Source organism: Cervus elaphus, chromosome 3 (genome assembly GCF_910594005.1).
Source record: "Cervus elaphus chromosome 3, mCerEla1.1, whole genome shotgun sequence".
Taxonomy (NCBI): Eukaryota; Metazoa; Chordata; class Mammalia; order Artiodactyla; family Cervidae; genus Cervus; species Cervus elaphus.
In genome coordinates, this window is record NC_057817.1 from 29,808,800 (window position 1) to 29,832,217 (window position 23,418).

At 52.4% G+C, this 23,418-nt stretch overlaps 2 protein-coding genes across 6 annotated transcripts in view; one reads left to right on the forward strand and one right to left on the reverse strand.

The window, feature by feature from the left end:
• The window catches only part of NCKAP5L (NCK associated protein 5 like), a 32,157-nt gene extending 17,379 nt beyond the window's left edge, over positions 1-14,778 (forward strand). For 3 of the 5 annotated variants that reach the window (XM_043884508.1, XM_043884483.1, XM_043884492.1), the window contains exons 2-13: positions 1,363-1,424; positions 2,513-2,671; positions 3,349-3,417; positions 3,520-3,558; positions 4,281-4,400; positions 7,472-7,585; positions 8,665-11,291; positions 12,221-12,383; positions 12,644-12,725; positions 13,037-13,345; positions 13,421-13,563; positions 13,865-14,778. In XM_043884508.1, the coding sequence (XP_043740443.1) occupies positions 2,549-2,671; positions 3,349-3,417; positions 3,520-3,558; positions 4,281-4,400; positions 7,472-7,585; positions 8,665-11,291; positions 12,221-12,383; positions 12,644-12,725; positions 13,037-13,345; positions 13,421-13,563; positions 13,865-14,077 (4,002 nt within the window). In that variant the 5' untranslated portion in view covers positions 1,363-1,424; positions 2,513-2,548 and the 3' untranslated portion in view covers positions 14,078-14,778. The remainder of the gene's footprint in view (positions 1-1,362; positions 1,425-2,512; positions 2,672-3,348; positions 3,418-3,519; positions 3,559-4,280; positions 4,401-7,471; positions 7,586-8,664; positions 11,292-12,220; positions 12,384-12,643; positions 12,726-13,036; positions 13,346-13,420; positions 13,564-13,864) is intronic. The other 2 variants (XM_043884518.1, XM_043884501.1) reach the window with 1 other exon arrangement.
• LOC122682197 (tubulin alpha-1C chain-like) overlaps positions 1-23,418 on the reverse strand; it is a 1,110,822-nt gene that overhangs the window by 640,706 nt on the left and 446,698 nt on the right. The gene's annotated exons all lie outside the window — the stretch shown is intronic.

Sequence of the window (23,418 nt, forward strand, 5' to 3'; positions counted from 1 at the left end):
CCCTGTTTGTGTATGTGGGAAGGAGGCTTTTTCCTGAATTTTTTTCATTTCTTTTGAGGTCTGTCCATTTCTAAATATAGCAAGCGTGATAATGTTATGAGCAAACAAAGTTATAACTCAATACATTTTTATGATGTTAAAATAACAAAGGACTTTAGATTGTGGTGGAGTGTCAAAAATAAGCATTGCACAGTTTTTCCTTTTTCTCTCGTTTTCAGAAGCCCCCTTCCCATTGTTGTGCACATGCTTGTTTTTTCTCCCTCCCCACTCCACCCCCACCCAGAAAGAAGCCTTCTCCCCTTCTCTCCCTTTCTCTTTCTAGAGTATCAGGTAGAAGAGAGTGAGGGCTGGAAGGCTGCCAGGAAAGGGGTCAGAGAGGAGGAAGCCCCTACAGGAAGAACAGAGGGGCAACACTTCAGATCTTCAGGAGCCCCTCCTTTAAAGACCCCCAGGGAGAGGGACCTGGGACTTAAGGTCTGCTTACAAGTGAACTGCTAGAGTGAAAAGCCTTCATTTATGGGAGTCCATGCAAGACTCTCTACATACATTATCTCACTTCCTGCTCCAACAGCCCTTTGAACTAGGTATTCTTATCCCCATGTGAGGGGTGAGGAAACTGATTTTGCTGAGTCAGCTTCTAACCCAGGTCTGTCTGACTGCAAAGCTCTGGGAACACTGAGATAAAGTGCATGGAGCACAGAGGATGTGGATGTACAGAGAGGCTGTGTAGGAGGGGGCCCAGGCCTGCCCACTGTGCTCTGTGAACCAGCCAGATGGTGTGGGCAGCATCCTTTGTCTCTGGAGCTTGCTTCAGAGCAGGCTGGCACCTCCCCCCATCACCCTCCTTACAGGGTCGAAAGGAGAATCAGATGTGATCCATGACCCAGGAGAACATGCCAGCATGCAGGATGCACTCCGAGGATGCAGGTGTAGCTTCCTTTGCCTCGGTTTCCTCATCTCAAATATGTGTCGATAATAGCACTTGACCCCCTTTGTGGTCGTGAGGATGAAAGAAGATGACGTATGCTGGGGAAGGGCTGGGTTGCTGTTCGTTCCCCTCTGGCTGAGAGCTGGGGCCATTTGCGCTGCCTCTTTCCTCTGCCTGGAATGCTTTTCCCATTCCAGGATTTCATCTACCCGTTCATGCAGTTAGGTCTCTGCCTCGCTGTCACCTTCAGCGCCTTCTCAGGACCTGATGTTGGTTCATTGGCTTATCTCTGGTACCACTGCCGGTCCCAGTAGAATGGAAGCTTCATACGGGCAGGATTTTCTCTGGCTTGTTTATTCCTCTGGTCCAGGATGCCAGGCAGCAGCAAGCCAATAAATGCACGGCTGACCCTGTCTCCCTCTGTGTCTCCACAGGCAAGGTGACCATTCTGGCTGCGTGCGTGAGTGTGCCAGCCTGGGTGAGGAGGCAGAGACAGGTGAGGGGCTTTGGAAACTGGGAATGCTAGTGGTGGGGACTGGAGGAGGGCTGGGCTGGGCGAGGCAGCCTCTGTGCCCCACGGGAGGGAGGAAGGAGCGTTCAGATGCCTGGTAGGTGAGCTGCTGCGGGCTCCTCTTCCTTGGTCCAAAAGCGCTAAGCCCTTTTTGTGGGAGCTTCATTGGGTCAGGGAGGCAAGTAGTTGGTAGTAGACTGGGGACTCCTACTCTTTTGCATCAGGAAGGGTTTCTCATCTACTGGGAATTTCGACAGTATTTGTGCAGAGGAAGGAAAGGAGTACTTTCCTCTAGCTGAAAAATTGAAACTCAAATGGAAGATGAAGACTAGTCAAGGAAAGCCAGTCATTATGGCAACAGTTTGGAGTAGGGTGGGATCAGGGATCACATAATGTGATACAGGTCAGAAACCTGGCTCAGTTATATTCAGGCAATGACAGAGTAGTCTGTTTAGCCATCAGTCGGGCTCTTCCACACCAGGTATCACATCGGGTATCTAGTCAGTGAAATGAGGACAGTGTCCCTGCCCTCGCAGAGTTGACAGTCTGGGGGGACACTTACAGAGCTGAGTAAGAGGAGTACCTAACTCAGTCTTGGAGTGGGAGCCCTGGAAAATGAGTAGGAAGGAGCTGGAAAAGTGGAAGGGGGATGGGTATCAAGAGACCGCTGCAGAGGGCCCAGCCTGCACAGAGGCTGGTCCGCTGGGGCCTTGCCAGAAGCAGGGAGGCTTGGAGGCCTGCAGGCCACCTCCCACTCTGCCAGGAAGATACAGAGTGTCAGTTTGAGACCAACCTCAGCGGAGCATTCAGGTTTCTTGGCTCCTGGCCAGTGTCTGTGTACAATCTCTAAGAGGGCAAGGGCAGTCATAAGAGTTTATAAAAACAGTGGTCTCTGTTCTTGAGATGGAAGAGCTTGTCTCTGTGTCTGTCCCATGAGCAGGAATCTGAGCCTGACCTCGAGTTGTTACAGTGTCCAAGGCACAGGGGTCACACGGATACCAACTCCGGGAATACTGACAAGTTCTGTCTCTGTCCTCCTCCTCCTCCGCTCACCTCCCTGTGCCCGGGAGTAGCCTGCCGGGGCTTCTCTCACTTATCCCCAGGGCCTGATGTCGGAGGCCATGGACCAGTCGGCCGGGAGCCCTGGAAACCTGAACCCAGGAGAAGGTGGTGATGGCAGCACGGAGCCGGGCACCTGCCAGGAACTCCTGCACCGGCTGCGGGAGCTGGAGGTGGGGCACGGGGCGGGCCGGCCAGAGCCCTGCGGGCTTGGGTGGGTTTGGAGGTGCGGGGCAACCCTCCTCTCAGCCTGCTTTTCCAGGCTGGAGCAGAGCTGAATGTTTCTTTAGCAGAGCCCCTCTGAGACGCCACTTCCTTACTCTTAGCTCTCCAGCCTTCCTGCCAGCTCAGGACAAGGGGAGTGCACAAGACTGGGGCTGTACTAACCCCAGATAGCTCCCTTTACCCCACTTTCATGCCCCGGCTGTAGGAAAGGGTTGGCCACAGAGGCCACAGAAGGAAGAGTCTCAGGCATTGAGGGACAAGGGCACGGATCCGTGAACTAGGCTTCTTACCACGTTCCTAAGACCCTGCCCTCCTCCCTCCAGCCTCCTCTGCCTTCTCCCCAGGGAAATAAGGGTAACTTTTAGCACCTCCCACCTTGATCCTCCTGGCCACTGTATCTCCCCAGCCCCTCCAGCCTCATGGACTGAAGTGGGGGTACAAAGGACCAGCCATCTCAGCTCTGCCTCCTGGATACCCTGGGTCTCAAAGGCCTCGCCCCTGACAGAATCACCCCAGAGCCAAGAACTGGGGCAGGGAGAGAGCTACTGGACTCTTTGCCTCTCCTTCCCCTGCCCTGGGGAAGAATGATCGCTTAGCCTCCCATTTACTCTCCTCCTCCCTGCAGGCAGAGAACTCAGCACTCGCCCAAGCCAACGAAAATCAGCGGGAGACCTACGAGCGCTGTCTGGACGAGGTGGGTGGACTGATACCACGTGTGGGGAGCATAGCTTGTCAGCTCCACACAGAGACTCAGTCAGCTGACAGCTTTTCCTCAGCTCTGCCTTTCTCTCCCCAGGTTGCCAACCACGTGGTGCAGGCACTGCTAAACCAAAAGGTAAAAGGCCACAGGAGACATTCATACCCCCTGACCTGAGCCCAGATGCCCTGGGAGGAGGCCCTGGGGACAGCAGGGGAGGTCCTTCCTGGGGACCCCTGAGTCTGCTTAGCTAGGGGATCAAGGAAGGTGGAAATGGCCTCTTGGCTCTCCAACAGAGTCCCCTTTCTCTATCTTGGGCAGTCCATACTGTTTGACCTGGAACCAGGGCCACGCTAGGTAAGGCCAGGTCTCCAAGCGATAGTAACTTTGATTTGGGCTTGAATCCTTCCATTATCCAGGCCCCAGCTAGTTTCTCCAGATCACTCTAGCCCTGATAGCAATGTTGATGTTGTGAGCATAAGGTGACATCTAAATATTGCCTCAAGTACTGTGGGTAATTTCTTGACATGTGGGCTACTCTGACCCCCAAGTCTTCCTCTGCCTTACATGAACCCTTCTTTGATGTGTGGTTTCTAAGAGGCAGAGGATTGGCTCCAGAGATGAGAAAGCTGCCAAAGGGAATGGAATTACTTCCGACCAGGAGTGGTAAACTTTAGAAAATTTACCATCCCCAGAAGATGCGAGAGCCATGAATATAGGCAGGCTCAACTCCTTCATAGGAGGTTGCAAGAGAAGCGCATGCCCAGCAGGAGTGCCTACTGCTCTGATGAAGCGACTGTGCTCACGCCACTCTCCCTCTCCCCACCGCCTTGCCTTCTTCTGCCTCCTGGGGGCGGCAGGACCTGCGAGAGGAGTGCATCAAGCTGAAGAAGAGGGTGTTTGACCTGGAACGGCAGAACCAGATGCTGAGCGCCCTGTTTCAGCAGAAGCTCCAGCTGACAGCAGGCTCCCTCCCTCAGGTGGGCACACGCAATTCCCCCTCCTTCCTCACATCTCAGCCTCCTAACTCCCAACTCAGCCCTGTCGTCATCATCACCCCCTCTTCTCCCAAACACCTACAGAAGCAGGTTGTCAGCCATTGGCCTGCATTCTGCATGCTGTGGCCTTCCAGGGCAGGCCCACCTGCCCTGATAGATCTGCGCCTTAGGTGAAGGGAAACTTCCTAAGACTCCTCAAGCTTTGCTGTCCCCCACCTCCCAGGTGCTGCCCACCCAGCCAGTTGGTGTCCCTTCTTGTTGACAGAGAGAGTCCTGGCTTCCTCCACCCTGAGTAGAGAGATGGGTGGATGCTGAAAATGCAGTCATTTCAAGCTAGCTCCCACGAGGCCCTTTTGGCCACTGCCTTTCCTCTTCTTGGCCAGGGGCAGGGGTGGGGCCGGGTGTAAGGCACCCAGGGCTTGGTGTCATGGAGAGGTTAGGGAAGGCCCTTCACCCGGATGACTCTGCGCATGCCCGGCTGCATCTGCCCACCCGCTGACCCCATCTTGGCCACAGACACTCATCCCTGCTTTCAGCCCTGACACCTGCCCTATCCCGGGAGAAGCAGGAGGCTAGTGGTAGTGAACCCTGGGCTCAGTTAACATGTAACATGGGGTCCACTCTGTCTGGAAGCCCCGATGTGGTGTGCCTGTGGGGAATCAGGAGCAACTCCACGTACCCGAGGTGCACAGTGGGTTCTGAGGTCAGCCAGCACACCCCCAGCCCACCCTGACTTGACAGGAAGAGAAACACCTTGTGTATGTTTGTGTCTAAATTTATATGTCTGGGATACAAACCAGGCAGCCCTTGGCCCCCCAGACCCTGAGCAGGATGCCCTCAGCTCCCTGGGAAGCCTGACCCCTGGCAGATTCATCCCCAGGCCGGTGCAGACATGGGTAACTGGGCCGCAGTGACTCTGCCACTTCCTGTCTCCTACCCTGGCCCTGTCATGGGCTGACCTGGAGGCCAGACCACACCGGCCAAGTTCACCCTGTCCACACTCTTCTCAGTGACTGATGATAACAGAGGCGTAGATCATCCTGAAATCGTTTGTTTTTAGTAAATGAATTCTGGGATTCGAGTTGGAGATTTTTTAATGAATTTTGGGGTTTGGGACCATAGATTTATCTTCCCCAGAAGTAACATGACATAATGGAAAGAGCACGAACCTTGGCCTCAGATAAACTTGGGTTGGGTCCCTAACTTAGCTAATTCTTAACTGTGTGACCTTGGGTAGATTATTTAACCATACAAATCACAGGTTTTTTTCCTTTATAAATGGGGATAAAAATACCTATATTGCAGGCTGTCATGAGGGTGAAATGAGATAATATCTAGTGCTTGACCTGTAGTAGTCAATGATTAGCAGCTAGTTACCATTATTTATGTTAGTTCCAAATTGTGCTTTGCTAGGATGGAAGCTCCATTGAACGAATGCTAGTTAAGCTCTTACTGTAAGCAGTGCCTTTGCCAACACACACGGAATTGGAGAGAGCTGGGGCTTCTGGACACTAAGGCAGGGCTGCAGAGGGGGACAGTGCTGACCAAAAGCCCGGGGAGGGGGCGAGGCCATCAGAGACAGGCTAAAGAGAGTGCCCTGAGGAGGTGACTGTGCCCTGATAATGGGAGATGTTTACTTTTTTACTCTAGTTTTGTTTTATTCTTATTTTTATTTTTTGACTGCACCATGGTGCTTGTGGGATTTTAGTTCCCTGACCAGGGATTGAACCCACACCCTCAGCAGTGAAAGCAGAGTCCTAACCATGGACCACCAGGGAATTCCTGATGGACAGGAGATTTTAAAGGGTACAGAAGGGGTCTGGGAGAAGGGGTGCCCTGTGGGAGGAACAGAGCAGGGGATCCTAGGGAGCAGAGAGCTGTTCAGCCGGACTTGAGCAAAGGTTGTGTAAAGAGGGAGTGAGACAAAGCTGGGGACGGTGTCAGGGAAGAACCGGTAGATCTGGCTATAATGCCGACCGAAGAGTTCAGACATGTCAGTGGAGGCAGTGGGCTGGCAGAGGAGGCTGTGAGCACAGAGATGCTTTAGACAAAAGAGAGACTGGAAAGCCGCGCAGTCAGGTGAGTGAGACTGAAATGCTGAGCAGCTTTCAGGCCAGAGATGTGAGGATGGCACCCCAAAGGAGCTGCTGCAGATGGCTTGGCTGGAGGGGAGGCAGAGACACCACAGAGACAGGACTTAGCTGTGGCGTGCAAGAGGCGGGGGAGAGCTGAAGCCGACTTGTGTCTCATCAAGGTGCCTAAGAGAAGAGGAATGAGAGAGAAGGGATCTGTGATTAAATACAGCTTTGGTAATCCTCCAAGCGGAGGCCATTCAGGGGAGATGGAAGTAGTAACTGCCACCATCTCTATTCCAGGACCCAGTAAACAACGCCGCTTCCATTAGTCTCAGCCATTCCTCTGGAGGCTGGGTCACAGGTGGTCAGAACAGAAACGGGCCTCGAGGCTCACCCTCTCTGTACTCAGGGAAGGGGCTCCACAGAAAAGCAGAGGATCAGGACTTCCCTGGTGGCCCAGTGGCTAAGACTTCATGCTCTAAATGCAGGGGTCCTGAGTTCGATCCCTGGTCAGGGAACTAGATCCCACATGCTGCAACTAAAGATCCTGCATGCCACAATGAAAATCAAAGATCCTGCCTGCTGCTGCTAAAACCCAGCGCAGCCAAATAAATAAAATAAATATTTTGAAAAAAAAAGAAAGAAAGAAAAGCAGAGGATCCTGGAGGCTCAGCGGACAGCCGGGTTAGGCCTGCCACTGCCCTGCGGCCCCCGGAGCACTCCTCTTTCTCCAGAGCCCCTTGCCCGGTCCCACCTCCCCGCCCCACCACCTGAGCTTGCATTTCTTCAGTCTGCCTGTGCTGGGGTCTCCCAAGGTACCTCTGACCCAAGTGGTGAAAGCCACACCTTGGACCAGGAGACGTCACTGAAGGAGCAGGGAAGGATGTTCCCCTGCCCCTGGATGGGAAGCCTCAGCTCCCTGAGGGCATAGGGCCCTGGGCTGACAGCACCTGTGCTAACCTCGCCTCTCCCCTGTAGATCCCACTTGCCCCACTCCAGCTGCCTTCAGAGCCACCGGCCTCGCCCTCCCTGAGCTCCGCCGAGGGACCAGCCACCTCGCTGCCTCTGGGGCGCTGCGCTGGGCAGAGAGAGGTAGGAGGGCTGGGCTCCATGGTCTGTGGCTCCGCTGGCAGTGGGCTCGTCAGCTGGTGCTCCACGACTGTCTCCTAACAAGTCTCAGGGGAAGGACTGCCTCCGGGCACACAGATTCTCATCCAGGCTGGGTGTGAGCCCTCAGCTGTCAGCCTCGTACCAAGAAAAACAGATCCCCACCCCTAACCGCTGGCCTTGTGAGTAAGTGTTAGCACTGCAGGCAGACTCAACAGTTAACACTTCTGAGCTCTTAGACTGTGTGCCAGGCATGGTGCCGGACACCTGGATCTCATTTATCTTTTTCCTTCTTGGTCATTTTTGGCATACATTTATAATCCTACACATATGTATTTATCCAAGTCCAATTCACTCATTCTTTTGTTTACCTGGTTTCATTCATCTTATTTTATGAGATTTAAACACAATCACCATCTCTTATTTTACAGATGATACAGTGAAGCTTAGAGATTAAATGACTTGCTGAAAGTCTTATAACTAGTTAAGCAATAGACCTGGGTCTTGAACCCGCACAGTCTGACTCAGGAGCCCAGGTAGTTAACCACTATACCAGACTGGACCAGGCCTGAGAAGGGGCCAGGGAGAAGCAGGAAAAGGCTCACAGTAGAGTCGTTCCCTGTCTGCTTCTCCACGGGGATCAGCTCAGCAGGACAGCTGTCTGACCTGAGAAGGCCTGGGCTTGCCTGTAGCGACTGACTGAGGACTTGGCCACATCATATCCCCTTCTTGAGTCTGTGTTCTTTCCAAAACCTGAAAAAATGGATGGATGTCCTTCCCCTGGGGCAAATAGAGATACCAGCCTTCCTGACACATAGTGGTAGGAAGTAGCACTGGGATAACCAGGAAGGGAGGTAGGTACCCCCCTAAGTGTGCCAGGAAGGACAGCTGGGATAACCAGGACTCAAACTCTTGAGGAAACTTTCCAGCACATTCCAGAAGCCATCAGTTCCTTTTGGGGACGCAGGCAAACCAGGCCAGCTCTGTTCCTGACATACTCGGTTATGCCAGCTCAGGTCCCAGGCCTGCACAGGGTTTCCTCCTCATGCCATTTCTCCCCCAAGGTGTGCTGGGAGCAGCAACTGCGGTCAGGAGGCCCAGGACCCCCAGCCGCACCACCCCCAGCGCTGGATGCCCTCTCCCCATTCCTTCGAAAGAAAGCGCAGATCCTGGAGGTGCTGAGAGCCCTGGAAGAGACGGACCCCTTGCTTCTGTGCTCACCTGCTACCCCTTGGCAGCCTCCAGGCGAGGGTCCTGGCTCCCCGGAGCCCATCAATGGCGAGCTGTGTGGCCCGCCTCAGCCTGAACCCTCTCCCTGGGCCCCCTACCTGCTACTAGGTCCTGGTAGCCTGGGAGGCCTGCTGCACTGGGAGCGCCTCTTAGGGGGCCCAGGGGAGGAGGAGGGTGCTGGGCGGCCCTGGGGCCCTGGTAGGGGCTCCCCACAGGCCCAGGGCACTGGTTCTGGGCTGCCCTGTGTGCCAGGCAGTAGCTCTTCCTCCTCTTCTGATGAGGCCGGTGACCCCAATGAGGCCCCCAGCCCGGACACCCTGCTGGGGGCCCTGGCCCGCAAGCAGTTGAACCTGGGCCAGCTCCTTGAAGATACAGAGTCTTACCTACAGGCCTTTTTGGCTGGGGCTGCTTGCCCTCTCAGCGGGGACCACCCGGGTCCCAGGCAGCCATCCTCCCCAGACCAGGGGCCCCCACAACTGTCCAAGTCCAAAGGCCTCCCCAAGTCAGCTTGGGTTGGGGGTACCCCAGAGGCCCACAGGCCGGGCTTTGGTGCTACCTCAGAGGGCCAGGGGTCCCTCCCCTTCCTCAGCATGTTCATGGGTGCAGGGGATACCCCCCTGGGCTCACGGCCTGGCCACCCCCACTCTTCATCTCAGGTGAAAAGCAAGCTCCAAATTGGCCCCCCTTCTCCTGGGGAAGCCCAAGGACCCCTTCTGCCCTCTCCAGCCAGAGGTCTCAAGTTTCTAAAGCTGCCTCCAGCCTCAGAGAAGGTCCCCAGCCCAGGAGGCCCCCAGCTCAGCCCCCAGCTCCCCCGGAATTCCCGAATACCCTGTCGGAACAGTGGCTCAGACGGCAGCCCCTCCCCACTGCTGGCCCGCAGGGGTCTGGGCGGAGGAGAGCTGTCCCCAGAGGGGGCACAGGGCCTGCCCACCAGCCCTTCACCCTGTTCCACGACCCCTGACTCTGCACAGCTCAGACCTCCCCAGCCAGCCTCGTCCGCTACGCTTTCCCCAGGACCCACGGTGTCTCCCTGCTACGAGAACATTCTGGACCTTTCCCGGAACACCTTTAGGGGGCCTTCCCCAGAGCCACCTCCATCTCCTCTGCAGGTGCCCACCTACCCACAACTAACTCTGGAGGTGCCACGGGTCCCTGAGGTCCTCAGAAGCCCTGGCATCCCCTCCAGCCCTTGCCACCCAGAATCCTGCCCCTATGAGGGCACCCAGGAGAAGAGTTCGGACAAGGCAGGCTCCGAGTCTCCCCATCCTGGCCGCAGGGCCCCAGGCAGCTCGTCCAAAAAGCCCATCCAGGGGGCAGGACGGCGACCTGGGGATCCTGGCTACACGCCTCTGCGAGACAGACTGGCAGCCCTGGGGAAACTGAAGACTGGCCCCGAGGGGCCTCAGGGCCCAGAAAAGAATGGGGTGCCAGTCAGACCTGGCACTGAGAAGGCCCGGGGAGCAGGGAAGTCAGGGGAGAGCACTGGAGACACAGCAACCCCTGCTTCCAGGCCCCCTGAGCAGCCAGAAGCCAAGGGGGCCCTGCGGGGGGCAGTGGCCTTAGGCACAAGCAGCCTGAAGCAACAGGAATCTGGGCTCCTGGGGGACCCCGGGGCCCGAGTCTACTCTTCCCACTCCATGGGGGCCCGGGTGGACCTGGAGCCTGTCTCACCAAGGAGCTGCCTCACCAAAGTGGAGCTAGCCAAGAGCCGGCTGGCAGGGGCCCTGTGCCCCCAGGTACCCCGCACCCCTGCCAAAGTGCCAACCTCAGCCCCCAGCCTTGGCAAGCCCAATAAGAGCCCCCACAGCAGCCCAACCAAGCTGCCTTCAAAGTCACCCACTAAGGTGGTGCCCCGACCTGTGGTCCCACCAGCCACCAAGGAGCCCCCCAAACCTGACAAGGGGAAGGGCCCACCCTGGGCAGACTGTGGCGGCACTGTGGCCCAGCCCATGTCCCCAGCACCTGGCCCTGCCGACCCAGGCCCAGGCCCTGAGGGGCGGGCCCCACACTCGGCCATTGAGGAGAAGGTGATGAAGGGCATCGAGGAGAATATGCTGCGGCTCCAGGGCCAGGAGCGGGCGCCCGGCACCGAGGCCAAGCATCGGAACACCAGCAGCATCGCCAGCTGGTTTGGCCTTAAGAAGAGCAAGCTGCCAGCATTAAACCGCCGCACAGAGACCACCAAGGGCAAGGAAGGGGCCGGGGGCTCCCCGCTCCGGAAGGAGGTCAAGATGGAAGCCCGGAAGCTGGAGGCTGAGAGTCTCAACATCTCCAAGCTGATGGCTAAGGCGGAAGACCTGCGCCGGGCGCTGGAGGAGGAAAAGGCCTACCTGAGCAGCAGGGCCCGGCCTCGGCCCGGGGGCCCAGCACCAGGGACCAGTGCAGGCCTGGGCCAGGGGCAGGGCCAGCTGGTTGGCATGTACCAGGGTGCAGACACCTTCATGCAGCAGCTTCTCAACAGGTAAGAGCTGGGACTGGCTGACTGGGGCTCAGTAGTTGGGGGCACTTTGCCCTCCACAGGCATTCTGGGATTGGGGCTGCCTTTCCTGGGAACTGGGGCTTCCCAGAGGTCAAATGACATGGCACCAAATCTTCTGGGGGTTAATGGCCCAGCCCAGAGGAGGGGTCAGGACCTCAAACAATGAGCTAGGGATTTGTGCCCCAGCTCCCTTCTTCCCTGGCTGTCTGACATTTGGCTTGCTGAGACTCAGTTTCTCATTTGAAAAGAGTTACCAGTCAACGTTTCCCTGAATTGCCTCTAGCCAGGTGAGGCAGCCTGTCTGGGGTCCAGCGTAATTAAAGAATGCTAGTACCTAGCCATGGGCTAATGCAGGTCTTCTCCCTCCAGGGTTTTATATCCTGTACAACAAGGAGGGCTCCCTTCCCTTTTGCCTTTTTGCACTTGCCACAGACTCAGCAAAGGGAACTGTGGTTTAGAGAGGGGGTTGCTCTTGGGGTTGCTCTGTCTGGGCTAGGTAAGGCAGAATGTCTGCAGGAATCTGGCTGCAGGCAGAGTGTGCTTTGGACAGCAAGTGCACGCAGGGTCAGCTAGAGTAGGCAGGGTGTGTCACATGTGGACCAGGATGTAACCATGTCTGTTCTCTACTGGGGGACATTATGAGAAAGGTCTCTAGGCTTGACCCTAGGTAGCTATGGAGGAGTTCTCCCATCACTCCTGCCCCTGCTGGCCCTCTAGGGTTTCCCTTGGGGTCTTACCCTATTCCTGGTGTCAGGAGAGTTAATGCCAGAAGCCAACAGGCATATGTCGTCTTCCCCAGGAGCAGGGGGCAATAGGTACCTCTCTAGGCCCAGCCCCGCTGGAGGAAGTGAGGCCAGAATGTGTGGGTGGGCCCAGGCCTCCCTCACTCTATGTGCACTGCCCACCCCTAGGGTGGATGGCAAGGAGCTGCCCCCCAAGAGTTGGCGGGAACCCAAACCTGAGTATGGCGATTTCCAGCCAGTGTCCTCTGACCCCAAGAACCCCTGGCCCGCCTGTGGGCCCCGAAATGGCCTGGTGGGCCCTCTCCAGGGCTGCGGAAAACCTCCTGGGAAGGTAAGTTCCTTGGGGGGGGTGGGCTGGGTGGAGGCCCTGGCTTTGTGGCCCTGCCAAGTCTCTGACCTGGAGGGCTACCCTTCCCTGGGGCCGGAAAGCTGCTGGATGTATTTCTGGTCTCCAAGGAGAATGGGGAGGGGAGAGGGCCTTCTGAGGGCTAGGGGGTTGTCAGGACTTTTAGATCCGTACTCCACGGGTCCTGATGGAGGGCGTTGGCATGGAGGAAGAAGGGACTCTGAGGTCTTCTGTATCCCATACAGCCAAGCATCGAGCCAGGGAGGCGAGAAGAGATGCCCTCCGAGGACAGTCTGGCCGAGCCAGTGACCACCTCACACTTCACAGGTCAGCAGGGTCGAGGGCCAAGGCTGGGACCTGCCCCTCACCCCTTGCTCACTTTATTCCTTCCTGTCACCTTCCTGTCAGCAGGTGCCAAGCCCCAGTGGGCACTGGGACTACACAGGAATATCTCCCTGTCACTTAGGGTACCTGCCCTGTCCTCTTCCCCAAGACTAGAGGGAGTGGGGCAGGGCAGGCAGGGACAACTGAGCCTGTGGAGCTAGAAGGGTGTCCAAGGGTGGAGCCTGGATTGGGGCAAAAGAAGGCAGAGGGGCTGAGACAGCTGAGCCTCACATACCCTCCCTTCCTCTCCCCAGCCTGTGGCTCTTTGACTCGAACCCTGGACAGTGGCATTGGGACCTTCCCACCCCCAGACCACGGCAGCAGTGGGACCCCCAGCAAGAATCTTCCGAAGACCAAGCCACCACGGCTGGAGCCCCCACCAGGGGTGCCCCCAGCCCGGCCCCCACCCCTTACCAAAGTCCCCCGCCGTGCCCACACACTGGAGCGTGAGGTGCCCGGCATAGAGGAGCTGCTGGTGAGCGGGCGGCACCCCAGCATGCCGGCCTTCCCTGCTCTGCTCACCGCTGCTCCAGGCCACCGGGGCCATCAGACCTGTCCAGACGGTGAGTGCCTGGGCAGCGGGGTGGGCCTTTCTGGGAGCTCCGCCCACCACCCACCTTCCCCTTGTCCCCGGACAGATCCCTGCGAAGACCCCGGCCCACCCCCACCAGTCCAGCTGGCCAAGAACTGGACCTTTCCCAATGCCAGGGCAGCCAGCGGTTCCTCTGACCCTTTCTTATGCCCACCCCGACAACTGGAGGGACTGCCCAGGACCCCCATGGTGAGCATGGCGGAAGGGGAAAGGGAAAGCACTGGAGGGCAGCGGGGAAAGACGAGGGGTGAGGTACCGCCCTGTCCGGGAGGAGGACTGAGCGGTCAGCCCTTCGGAGGCCCCTCTGGACAGCCCACCCCCTGCCTTTTCACACCCGTCTTGGGGGAAGGGTTTCTCTCCCTTCTGGAACCTTGGTAGGACTGGCTCAGTCGCGCCTCCAGTTTGCTTCCTCTGCAGCGCCCTGCTCAGGTGGAAAAAGCCTCTCAGGAGGTGAGAGGTACTAGCTCCCGAGCCTGCCCTCCTTCCCCAGGCCCTGCCCATGGATGGAAAGCGGAGCCTGGAGCCCAGCCGTCCTGCCCCTGCGCCCCAGGGCCCGGCGTTTGGGGGCAGCCGCACCCCCAGCACGTCGGACGTGGGCGAGGAAGGGAGAGTGGCCAGCGGGGGACCCCCGGGGCTGGAGACCTCTGAGTCTCTCAGCGACTCGCTCTACGACTCACTGTCCTCTTGCGGGAGTCAGGGCTGAGTGGAGTCAGGGCTGAGTGGCAGCGGCAGCCACGCCCCGCGCCGGAGGCGGAGACCACGGATTGGACGGCTCTCCTCAAGCCCCGCCCCCGGGGCCCCGCCCTGAAGGGACCAAGGAGGCAGATGAACCTGAAGGTGAAGGGGGTTCCCGGCACAGCCCACTGCCCGCCGCCGCCGCTGCTGTGGAGGAGATGACCGCTCTCAGCTCAGGGAGAGACCCCACCCTTGGTCCTTTCTCTCACCCAGAGTACGGCTCTTCCTCTGAGGGACTGGGGGGTTCAAGGCCGCTGTGTCCCGGCCCCCACTCCCGCTTCAGGCTGAGCCATCTTGTGGTGCTGGGCTTCCTGCCCACCGGTCGTGCCATCTCCGCCCACCCTGGCGGCTCCCGTGCCTCAGCAGCCGCGTGCTGGTGGAGTTTAGGGGCGAGGGGTCACGTTGCCTTCTCTCTCTGTCTGCCCTGGTCCTCCCCGCTGTCTGGATGGTGCTGCCCTCTCCTGCCCCATATCTTTGGGGCCCATTTGTCTGTCTTCTTTTGTTGGTTGTTTTTATATATATATATTAAAGCGTCTGACCCAGCCCCCACCCTCCCATCCCCACACTGCGGTTAATTTATCAGTTGTTAAAAACGCGGTTGCTCTGCTTCCAGCCTCTGCTTCTGCCGTATCCCTAATAAAACGTGGAGGACCCCCACCCCCACCCCGACCCCAGACTCAGCTTGTTCTATGGGAGGACTCAGGGATGGATAGGCCAGTAGAGACCTCGTGGGCTCCAGGGCGCAGGACTCCAGGGCTCTGCCTCGGGACCTCTTGTGAGACCGTTGAGTTTACCAGGGCTGCTGACTTGAGTCACTAAGGGTGGGGGATCTGTTTAGACCTGCAATGGTACCTAGCAGTGGGGAAATTCCCCTGGCCCAGGGCTTGGTCAGGAGGAAGGCTGTGCTGCCCCTCAGAAAGGGAGGTGGAGATGGTGGCTGTGGGCATGCACTCAAACCCTGGACATACCAGGTTGGGTGGGTATATAAACTGTAAGCTTCAGGGGCCCAGGGGTAAACAGAGTTAAGTGTCCACAGCCACCTGTGTCATAAAGTGAGGCACGACTGGGCGTCTGACTTGCCGCCTTCTAGCCCCTCCTCAGCCTTTGGGCTTGCCCCTATTTTGCCCTCAGATTTCAACCAGAAGTTCTCCTGGCTCTCAAATTCTTCCTTTAAGTTGGGAAGGCCAGGAATGAGGCTGTGTAGAAGGGCCTAGGCATCTAGGAGTTATTTCAGACTCTCCACGGGATGTGAGAAGGCCAGGGGGTGGTTGTGGCCCTCCAGCCCTTGGATTTCCTATTGGGCATAGAGTTGGACAGTGACCTGAAGGTGACCCAGGTGGCCCCAGCCCATCTCACATTGGCCAGCCAGGTTGGGCCTCAGGAAGGCCTTCTTCTAGCCCAGATTGCAAGGTGTGGGATGACTTGTTCAGAGCACCCAGCTGCCATAGTCAACACTCACTGCCTCCCCATACCATCTGTAGGCCACCTGGGCATTGGACATGCTGAACAGCCTTGGCCTTGTGGGTGGAACTCTGGACAGTTCATCCTGGAGGTAGGGGGCCATATAGTGAATACACAGTCTGTGTTGGCACCCCAGGCTTGCCAGGCTTGCCAAGCCAAGGTCAGGAGTACCTGAACAGGGAGCAGTGCTGGGCCAATTCACAGCTCATTTCTACCACTGGATGCTGCCATGCACTCTGACCAGCCCAAGGAAGGCTGGGAGGGAGGGAGGATGTCCGTGCCTCTCTTTATACTAACTCCTTCCAGCAGTGTCTGTTCAGCCGTGAATGGTCCAGAGAGCAGTGAAAGAACTCCCTGTTAAATACCTACCATATTGCTAGCCTCCTGATTTGTTTCACAGGGGAAGTTATTAAGGCTCAAAAACATTGAATAGATTAATTCCCTGATGGTCCAGTGGTTAAGACTCTGCGATCCCAATGCAGGGAGCACAGGTTCGATCCTTGATCAGGGAAATAAGATCCTGAATGGCCTGTCCAAAAACAGACCATTCAGTAGTTTTCCAAGGCTGAGAAGTGATGGATCTTGGCAGGAGTGATTCCTTTTGGGTGTGTAACTTTGCTTTCTTCTGTCAGGACTTTAACCCCCTCCTCCCTTTTTAGCCTTGGAGCTCTCCTGATGGGCAGAGCTGGAGGGCACTAGACTGGGAGTCAAGAGTCAGCCCTCAAGTCTGGTTCTGTGTGGAAAGTTACTTCTTGTCTCCAGGCCTTGGTTTTCCTTATCTATGGAAGACTGGGAAGTTGGTTCAGACCAGCTTTCTTCTTAGCTTTCTGCTTTTCCCACCCATCTCCCAATCTGGCTGTTCTCTCTCCTATTTCCCTTAGTGGATGTCATCACTGAGGAAGTTAAAGCGACTTAGAGAAGCATCAAGTCAGATGTCTTTATTTTCTTCAAATGTCAGGATCTCATTTTCTTATTTCCATCTCCGACTTCCAGGTATCCATCCTACTCTCCCTTCTGCTTTTATGGGCTTAAGGATGTTATTACCAAGCTGTTGATCTCTACTTCTTGCCAGGCAGGCTCGGAGAAGTCTACATCCTTCTCTAACTTTTTATTTCTTGGTTTCTTAAGCCTTTTTCTCTGTGTGAACCTGATGGATTACCTCATTTCCTTGTTAGAATTGTTCGCCTACAGGATATTTATCCTATTTCCTTTCTGAGAAGGAATTTGGCATGGTGGGTTTAATTCTGGACTCCACCTCCGGCAAGCTGAGATCAAGGGTCCATGCAGGTTTCTGTCACCAGAGTCTGCTCATTCTGCTGCCGGGCTCTGTCCTTCAGTGTTTTCACATGCAAGGTGACCTCTCGGGCCCGGGGACAATGTGGGCCACCTGAGAAAAAGCTCACTGTCAGTCACCAGGACAGAGCAGCATCAGCCACACCTAATACCTGGAGCCAGCCCTTCCCTACCAGGCAGCTCCTCATTCCTAAGTCCCCCAGTGTGCTGCTAAGGGCTGCCGGGCCCAGACAAGCCATCTGTGGCCCACATGACTGTGTATGCCCTCCACACAGACAGAATATTCCATCTGAAGTAATTCTATGGCAAGGGACACACAGTTGAGTTTGAGACTTCCAGGAAACCAATTTCTCTTTGCCCTTGAAGAAAAGATCTATCTAAAAGACCACTTGATCCTCACTATGGCAGAATACTTCATATCTTGAGTTTGTAACATCTGCTTGCAGGATTAAGATGACCTCACTGTTGTCTCCGCGAACAATGGGTGAACACTTGCCTTACCATTGTATATGACCCTTTCTGCTGGATTTCCCAAACAAAAGAAATCCAAACCACCAGACTCCTCTTGCCCCCCACGAATGGCATCAGCAAAAAGCCATGAAAAGACTCCAGATTCCACCTTTCTGGGCACTCTGCTTCTTATAAGAAATGTCTCAAAACGTTAACTGAGATTTTCTGTGGGTTGCCGATGGTTTTTATTTTCTTCTCTACCCTTGTCTAGATTGTCTACAAATAGTATGCTTTGTTTTCCTTATCCAAAAAAAAATTTAAAAAGAAACAACCATTCTGTGCAACAAATTCTAGGTAAATAACACCATTCTATAGTCCTGAGTGAGTTAATTCAAGCATATAAATAATTTTTTTAAAAAACATGAATTTAAAGTAAATATAGGTGAGTATTTCTATGATCTTGAGGTAAGGAAAACCTTTTTTAAAACCTTTTGTAATCATTAAAGACATACAAATTAGAAAAGTGCATGTTCGGGATTTCTCTGGTGGTCCAGTGGCTAAGAATCCACCTTCCAATGCAGGGGACATGGGTTCAATCCCTGGTCAGGGAACTAGGACCCCACATGCTGCAGAGCAACTAAGACCACGCATCTCAACTACTGAGCCTGCAGTCCCTCAACGAAAGATCCTGCATGCCACAACTAAGATCCGTCACAGCCTAATAAAATACTCTTTTACGTGCATGTTCATGGTTTTGAAAAATAATTAAGGACTTCCCTGGCAATCCAGTGGTTAAGACTCCATGCTTCCACTGGAGGGGGTGTGAGTTTGATCCCTGGTCAGGGAACTAAGATCCTGCATGCCATAGGGTACAGCCAAAAAAAATAAAAATAAATTTAAAAAATCAAAATTGAATAGACTATCATGTAAGGAAGAGGAAGAGTCTCATATTCCAACTTCCAGTCTCACTGCCCAGATATAACCCAAGTTGACTGGAATTCCTTTCAAATCACTTTTTTTTTTTTAATTGTGTTCTTTCAGTAGACATTCTGAGGGCTTCAAGCCAACATCCTCTCAGATCACTCTAAGGGACAGCTCCCTCAAATCACTCTTTAAATGCACACTACAAAGAGAGAGTATATTTGTGTTGACCTTCTATTAGACAATGAGATTATTCTAAAATTGCCGATCTGCTTCTTTTAGCACTTCCTATTATATCTTTCCGAAGATTAGATCTTTCCAAAGATCATGACTCTCCATTATCATACACACTCTCCCATTGGATGGATGTACGATATTTACATGTTTTGCCATGACAACAATACTGCAGTGAACATTGTGTCCTTGGCCACTTGCATATTTCCATAAATTCCTATAAGTGGAATTGCTGCACTATAAAATACACTTAATTTAAAAATTTTTATAGATATTAACAAATCACACTTCACCAACAATGTATAAGTGGGCTATCTTCCACACTGCGTATTATCAAACTTTATTCTTAGCCAATTTGGTAGGAGTAAGTGATCATGTCTTGTAGTCTTGGAGCCCAAAGTAGGAACTTTGGTTTTTACTCAGTGACGTGGGGAGCAATTAGAAAGTGGTAAGAACAAACTGTAGAGGGCAAGTATGGAAATGGGCCAGTAAGGAAGCCTCTTGGGTAACTCCAGTGAGAGATGGGAACCTGTGCCAAGGGCAGAGGCACTATAAACAACAGGGTTTGCTAATGTAATTACGATGGGGGGAAAAGAGAAGAGTCAAGGACAGCTTCGACGTACAGATGGCCAATAGGCACCTGAAAAGATGCCCAACATCATTAATTGTTAGGGAAATGCAAATCAAAACTACATCGAGGTACCACCTCACACCAGTCAGAATGGCCATCATTAAAAAGTCTATAAATAACAAATACTGGAGAGGGTGTAGAGAAAAGAGATCACCTACACTGGTGGTGGGAATTTAAGTTGGTGTAGCCACTATGAACAGTATGGAGGTTCCTCAGAAAGCTAAAAATAGAATTGCTATGCAATCCAGCAATCCCACTCTTGGACATATATCTGGACAAAACTATAACTCAATAAGATACATGCACCCCTATGCTCATAGCAGCACTATTCACAATAGCCAACAACCTAAATGTCCATTGAAAAAAGAATGCGTAAAGAAGATGTGGAATATACATACAATGGAATACTTCTCAACTGTAAGAAAGAACAAAATAATACCATTTGCAGCAACATAGATGGAACTAGAGATAATTATACTTAGTAAAGTAAGTCAGAAAGAGAAAGATAAATACCATATGATATCACTTATATGTAAAATCTAAAATATGACACAAACGAACTTAACTACAAAGCAGAAACAGACTCACAGACATAGAAGATAGACTTGTGGTTGCCAAGGGGGAGGGGGAAAGGAAAGGGATGGACTGGGAATTTGGGGTTAGTAGATGCAAACTATCACATATAGAATAGATAGGCAACAAGGTCCTACTGTATAGCACAGGGAATTACATTCAATGTCCTGGGATTAACCATAATGGAAGAGAATATAAAAAGAATGTAAATGTATGTATAGCTGAATCACTTTGGTGTTCAGTAGAAATTAACACAACATTGTAAATCAACTTTACTTCAATTAAAAAAAAAAAAGGATAACTCTCTGGTAGAATTTGCCATCAACTGATACGGAAAAGACAGTGGATGGAGCAGACTTGAGGGAGGGAAGATGAGGAGTTAAATACTGGACGTGTTAAATTTGAGATGTCTGTTGGACAACATCCAGTGGAAAATGTGGAGTAAGCAGTGAGTTATAGAAGTCTAGAATTCAGAAAAGAAGCCTGGGTTGGGGATATAAACTGGTAAGTCATCAGCATATGGATGCTATTTAAAGCCAAGGGACTGGATGAAATCACCAAGAGAATAAGAGGAAAGGTCTGAGTCCTAAGCCCTGGGGGTACTCCATCTCTTTAGATGGCAGAGGAAATGAAGACCATAACATAGTGGGGGCTGCTTTGAAACTGTGTAAATAATTCACTTTTAGGAAACTCCATTTGTGCATTTATATCAGTATAGGTTCATGGTTTCCTATTTAATGGTTTATAATCCATTATTACCATTATCTACTTTGGTGCTCAAATTGTCCATGATTTGGCCAGTAGGAGCCCCCTTAAAACTGGCTTTTGTTTTGTTTCTTTACAAATCTCCATCATTCTTTTTGAGTACTTACTTTCTGGTATAACATGTTCAAGATTCATTTTCTCAAACCCAGCTCTGAAATCAATCATTTTTCCAATGAACCCTGGTTTCTTTGAGTGAGAGCATCTCTAGAAACCAAGATCTGGGGGCTGTGTGTGCTCATTGTTATGGGGAAGTTGCTTCCCCCAGGTTCTAAGAGAGGGTTTCTTGGAGACTGAAGAAGTTAAAGCATTTTTCTGTATTTATGGGACTGATCAGATAGAGAACATTTGATGATGCAGGAGAGAAATCAGGAAGTGGTCGGGTATTCAGTGCTCAGGTGGCCTTAAGCAGCATCTACAGACACAGGAAGGAGGAGGGAAGAGAGGCAGGTAGGTGAGCGTATGTGGTGGTGTCAATTTAGAGAAGAACTCTTCTGATTGCTTCTGTTTTCTCAAGGAAATAATCAAGGTCATCAGCCAAGAGGAAGGATACGAGAAAGTTATTGGAGATTTGAGAAGAGAGAAGATAATATGACTAGTCATTTAGGAGCTCAAAAGTTTTTTGTTTTTGTTTTTTTTAATCTGAGGGGTTTTGGACTTTTTTACTTACTACATTAAAAAAAAAAAAAAAGTGTTTATTTATTTGACTGCACCAGGTCTTAGTTGCAGCATGCAAGATCTTTAGTTGTGGCATGCAGGATCTAGTCCCCTAACCAAGAATTGAACCCAGACCCCCTGCATGGGGAGCATGGAGTCTTAACCACTGAACCACCAGGAAAGTCCCTAGGATTGCAAAAGTTAGTGAATAAGTTAGAGAAATGTAGTAGACATAAAGGGTCCACTTGAGGTGATTAGGAATTAAAAACAAGACTTACTAATGTGAATGTGTTGGAGGTTTTCTACTGCCATATTAGGTACAGAATAGGCAGCAAGTTGAATTAGTCAGGGCTGCCAATTTGCCAAATAAGCAACAATGAGACAGAGGAAGAGAATTGAAGATATACATATATATATATATATATATATATATATATATATATATATATATATATACATACATACATACACATACATATATATACATACATACAAGTAAGTGGTTCTGTTAACTGGCTGTGGGCTTTGCACTGGTTAAAGAGGGAAGAGAGTACAATAGTACAATAAAGGAGAGAGGCATGAAGGGAGGTAGAATCAGTAGGCTGAAGGGCCTGATGGGATCAAACGAGTTTTGGAGATAAACTACTAGCGGGAATGAGCTGGAAAGATGTTGAGAAGAAAAGAGGTGATGGTCAGAGGGTGAGTCGCATGAAATTGAGATTACAGGAGAACAAGAAATGTTATGGGTTGAATTGTGTCCCTCCCTTGTTTAAAAAATGTTGAAGTCCTAAACCTCAGTAACTTCTGAGGTTACAAGTTAAAATGGGGTCATTTGGGTGGACCCTAATCCAAAATGATTGATGTCCTTATAAAAAGTGGAAAATTGGACATAAGGAGAATACCATGGAACATGATGATGGCAGAGATCAGGGTGATGCTTCTGCAAGCCAAGGAATACCGACATGTGCCTGCAAATTACCAGAAGCTAGAGGACAGGTCTGGGGGAATAGATTCTCCTTCAACAGCCCTCAGAAGGAACCAACGCTGCTGACAGCCTGATCTCAGATTTCTAGCCTCCAGAACTGTGGAACACTGAATTTCTGTTGTTTGAGCCACCCAGTCTGTGACACTGTGTGATGGCAGCCCCACAGTAAAACAGAAAGGCTGCGGTTATGGGTAATGAGAAGGACCAGGGGATGACCATGAGAGTGAGGGGCTCAGAGGGCCAGGTCGTTGGAGAAGAGGCCATGATTCAGAGGCCAGGGACTACGAGGACTGTCTCTGCATGTATTGAGAGGTCTGAGCATCAGAGCGGGTGACAGTGAGGCAGGAGCCAAAACCTCCAGAAAGAAGGGGAAGTAACCCAGAGATTGACAGACAATAGTGGGGGGCATGGTGGGTGGAACAGTTTGTCAGCATGAGATTCAAAGCTGAGGGGGTTTCAGAAAGAATGATTTGAAAGCAGCCCTGAGGAATAAGGAGGGCGCCTACAAACCCTCTGGCCTCCAGGCACGGGGCTGAGGGAGAGAACAGCGCCCCCTTGAGAGGCCCGCAGGGAGGGTGTGCTCAGGGAGAGCCAGGAGGTCAAAGGGGAACTGTGGAGCCCTATCCCTACATAACCACGACGGTGTGATCACTCACCTAGAGCCAGACATCCTGGAATGTGAAGTCAAGTGGGCCTTAGGAAGCATCACTACGAACAAAGCTAGTGGAGGTGATGGAATTCCAGTTGAGCTATTTCAAATCCTAAAGGATGATGCTGTGAAAGTGCTGCACTCAATATGCCAGCAAATTTGGAAAACTCAGCAGTGGCCACAGGACTGGAAAAGGTCAGTTTTCATTCCAATCCCAAAGAAAGGCAATGCCAAAGAATGCTCAAACTACTGCACAATTGCACTCCTCTCACACACTAGTAAAGTAATGCTCAAAATTCTCCAAACGAGGCTTCAACAGTACGTGAACCGTGAACTTCCAGATGTTCAAGCTGAATTTAGAAAAGGCAGAGGAACCAGAGATCAAATTGCCAATATCCATTGGATCATCAAAAAAGCAATAGAGTTCCAGAAAAACATCTACCTTTGATTTACTGACTATGCGAAAGCCTTTGACTGTGTGGATCACAACAAACTGTGGAAAATTCTTCAAGAGAAGGGAATACCAGACCACTTGACCTGTCTCCTGAGAAATCTGTATGCAGGTCAGGAAGTAACAATTAGAACTGGACATGGAACAACAGACTGGTTCCAAATCGGGAAAGGAGTACATCAAGGCTGTATATTGTCACCCTGTTTATTTACCTTGTATGCGGAGTACATCATGTGAAATGC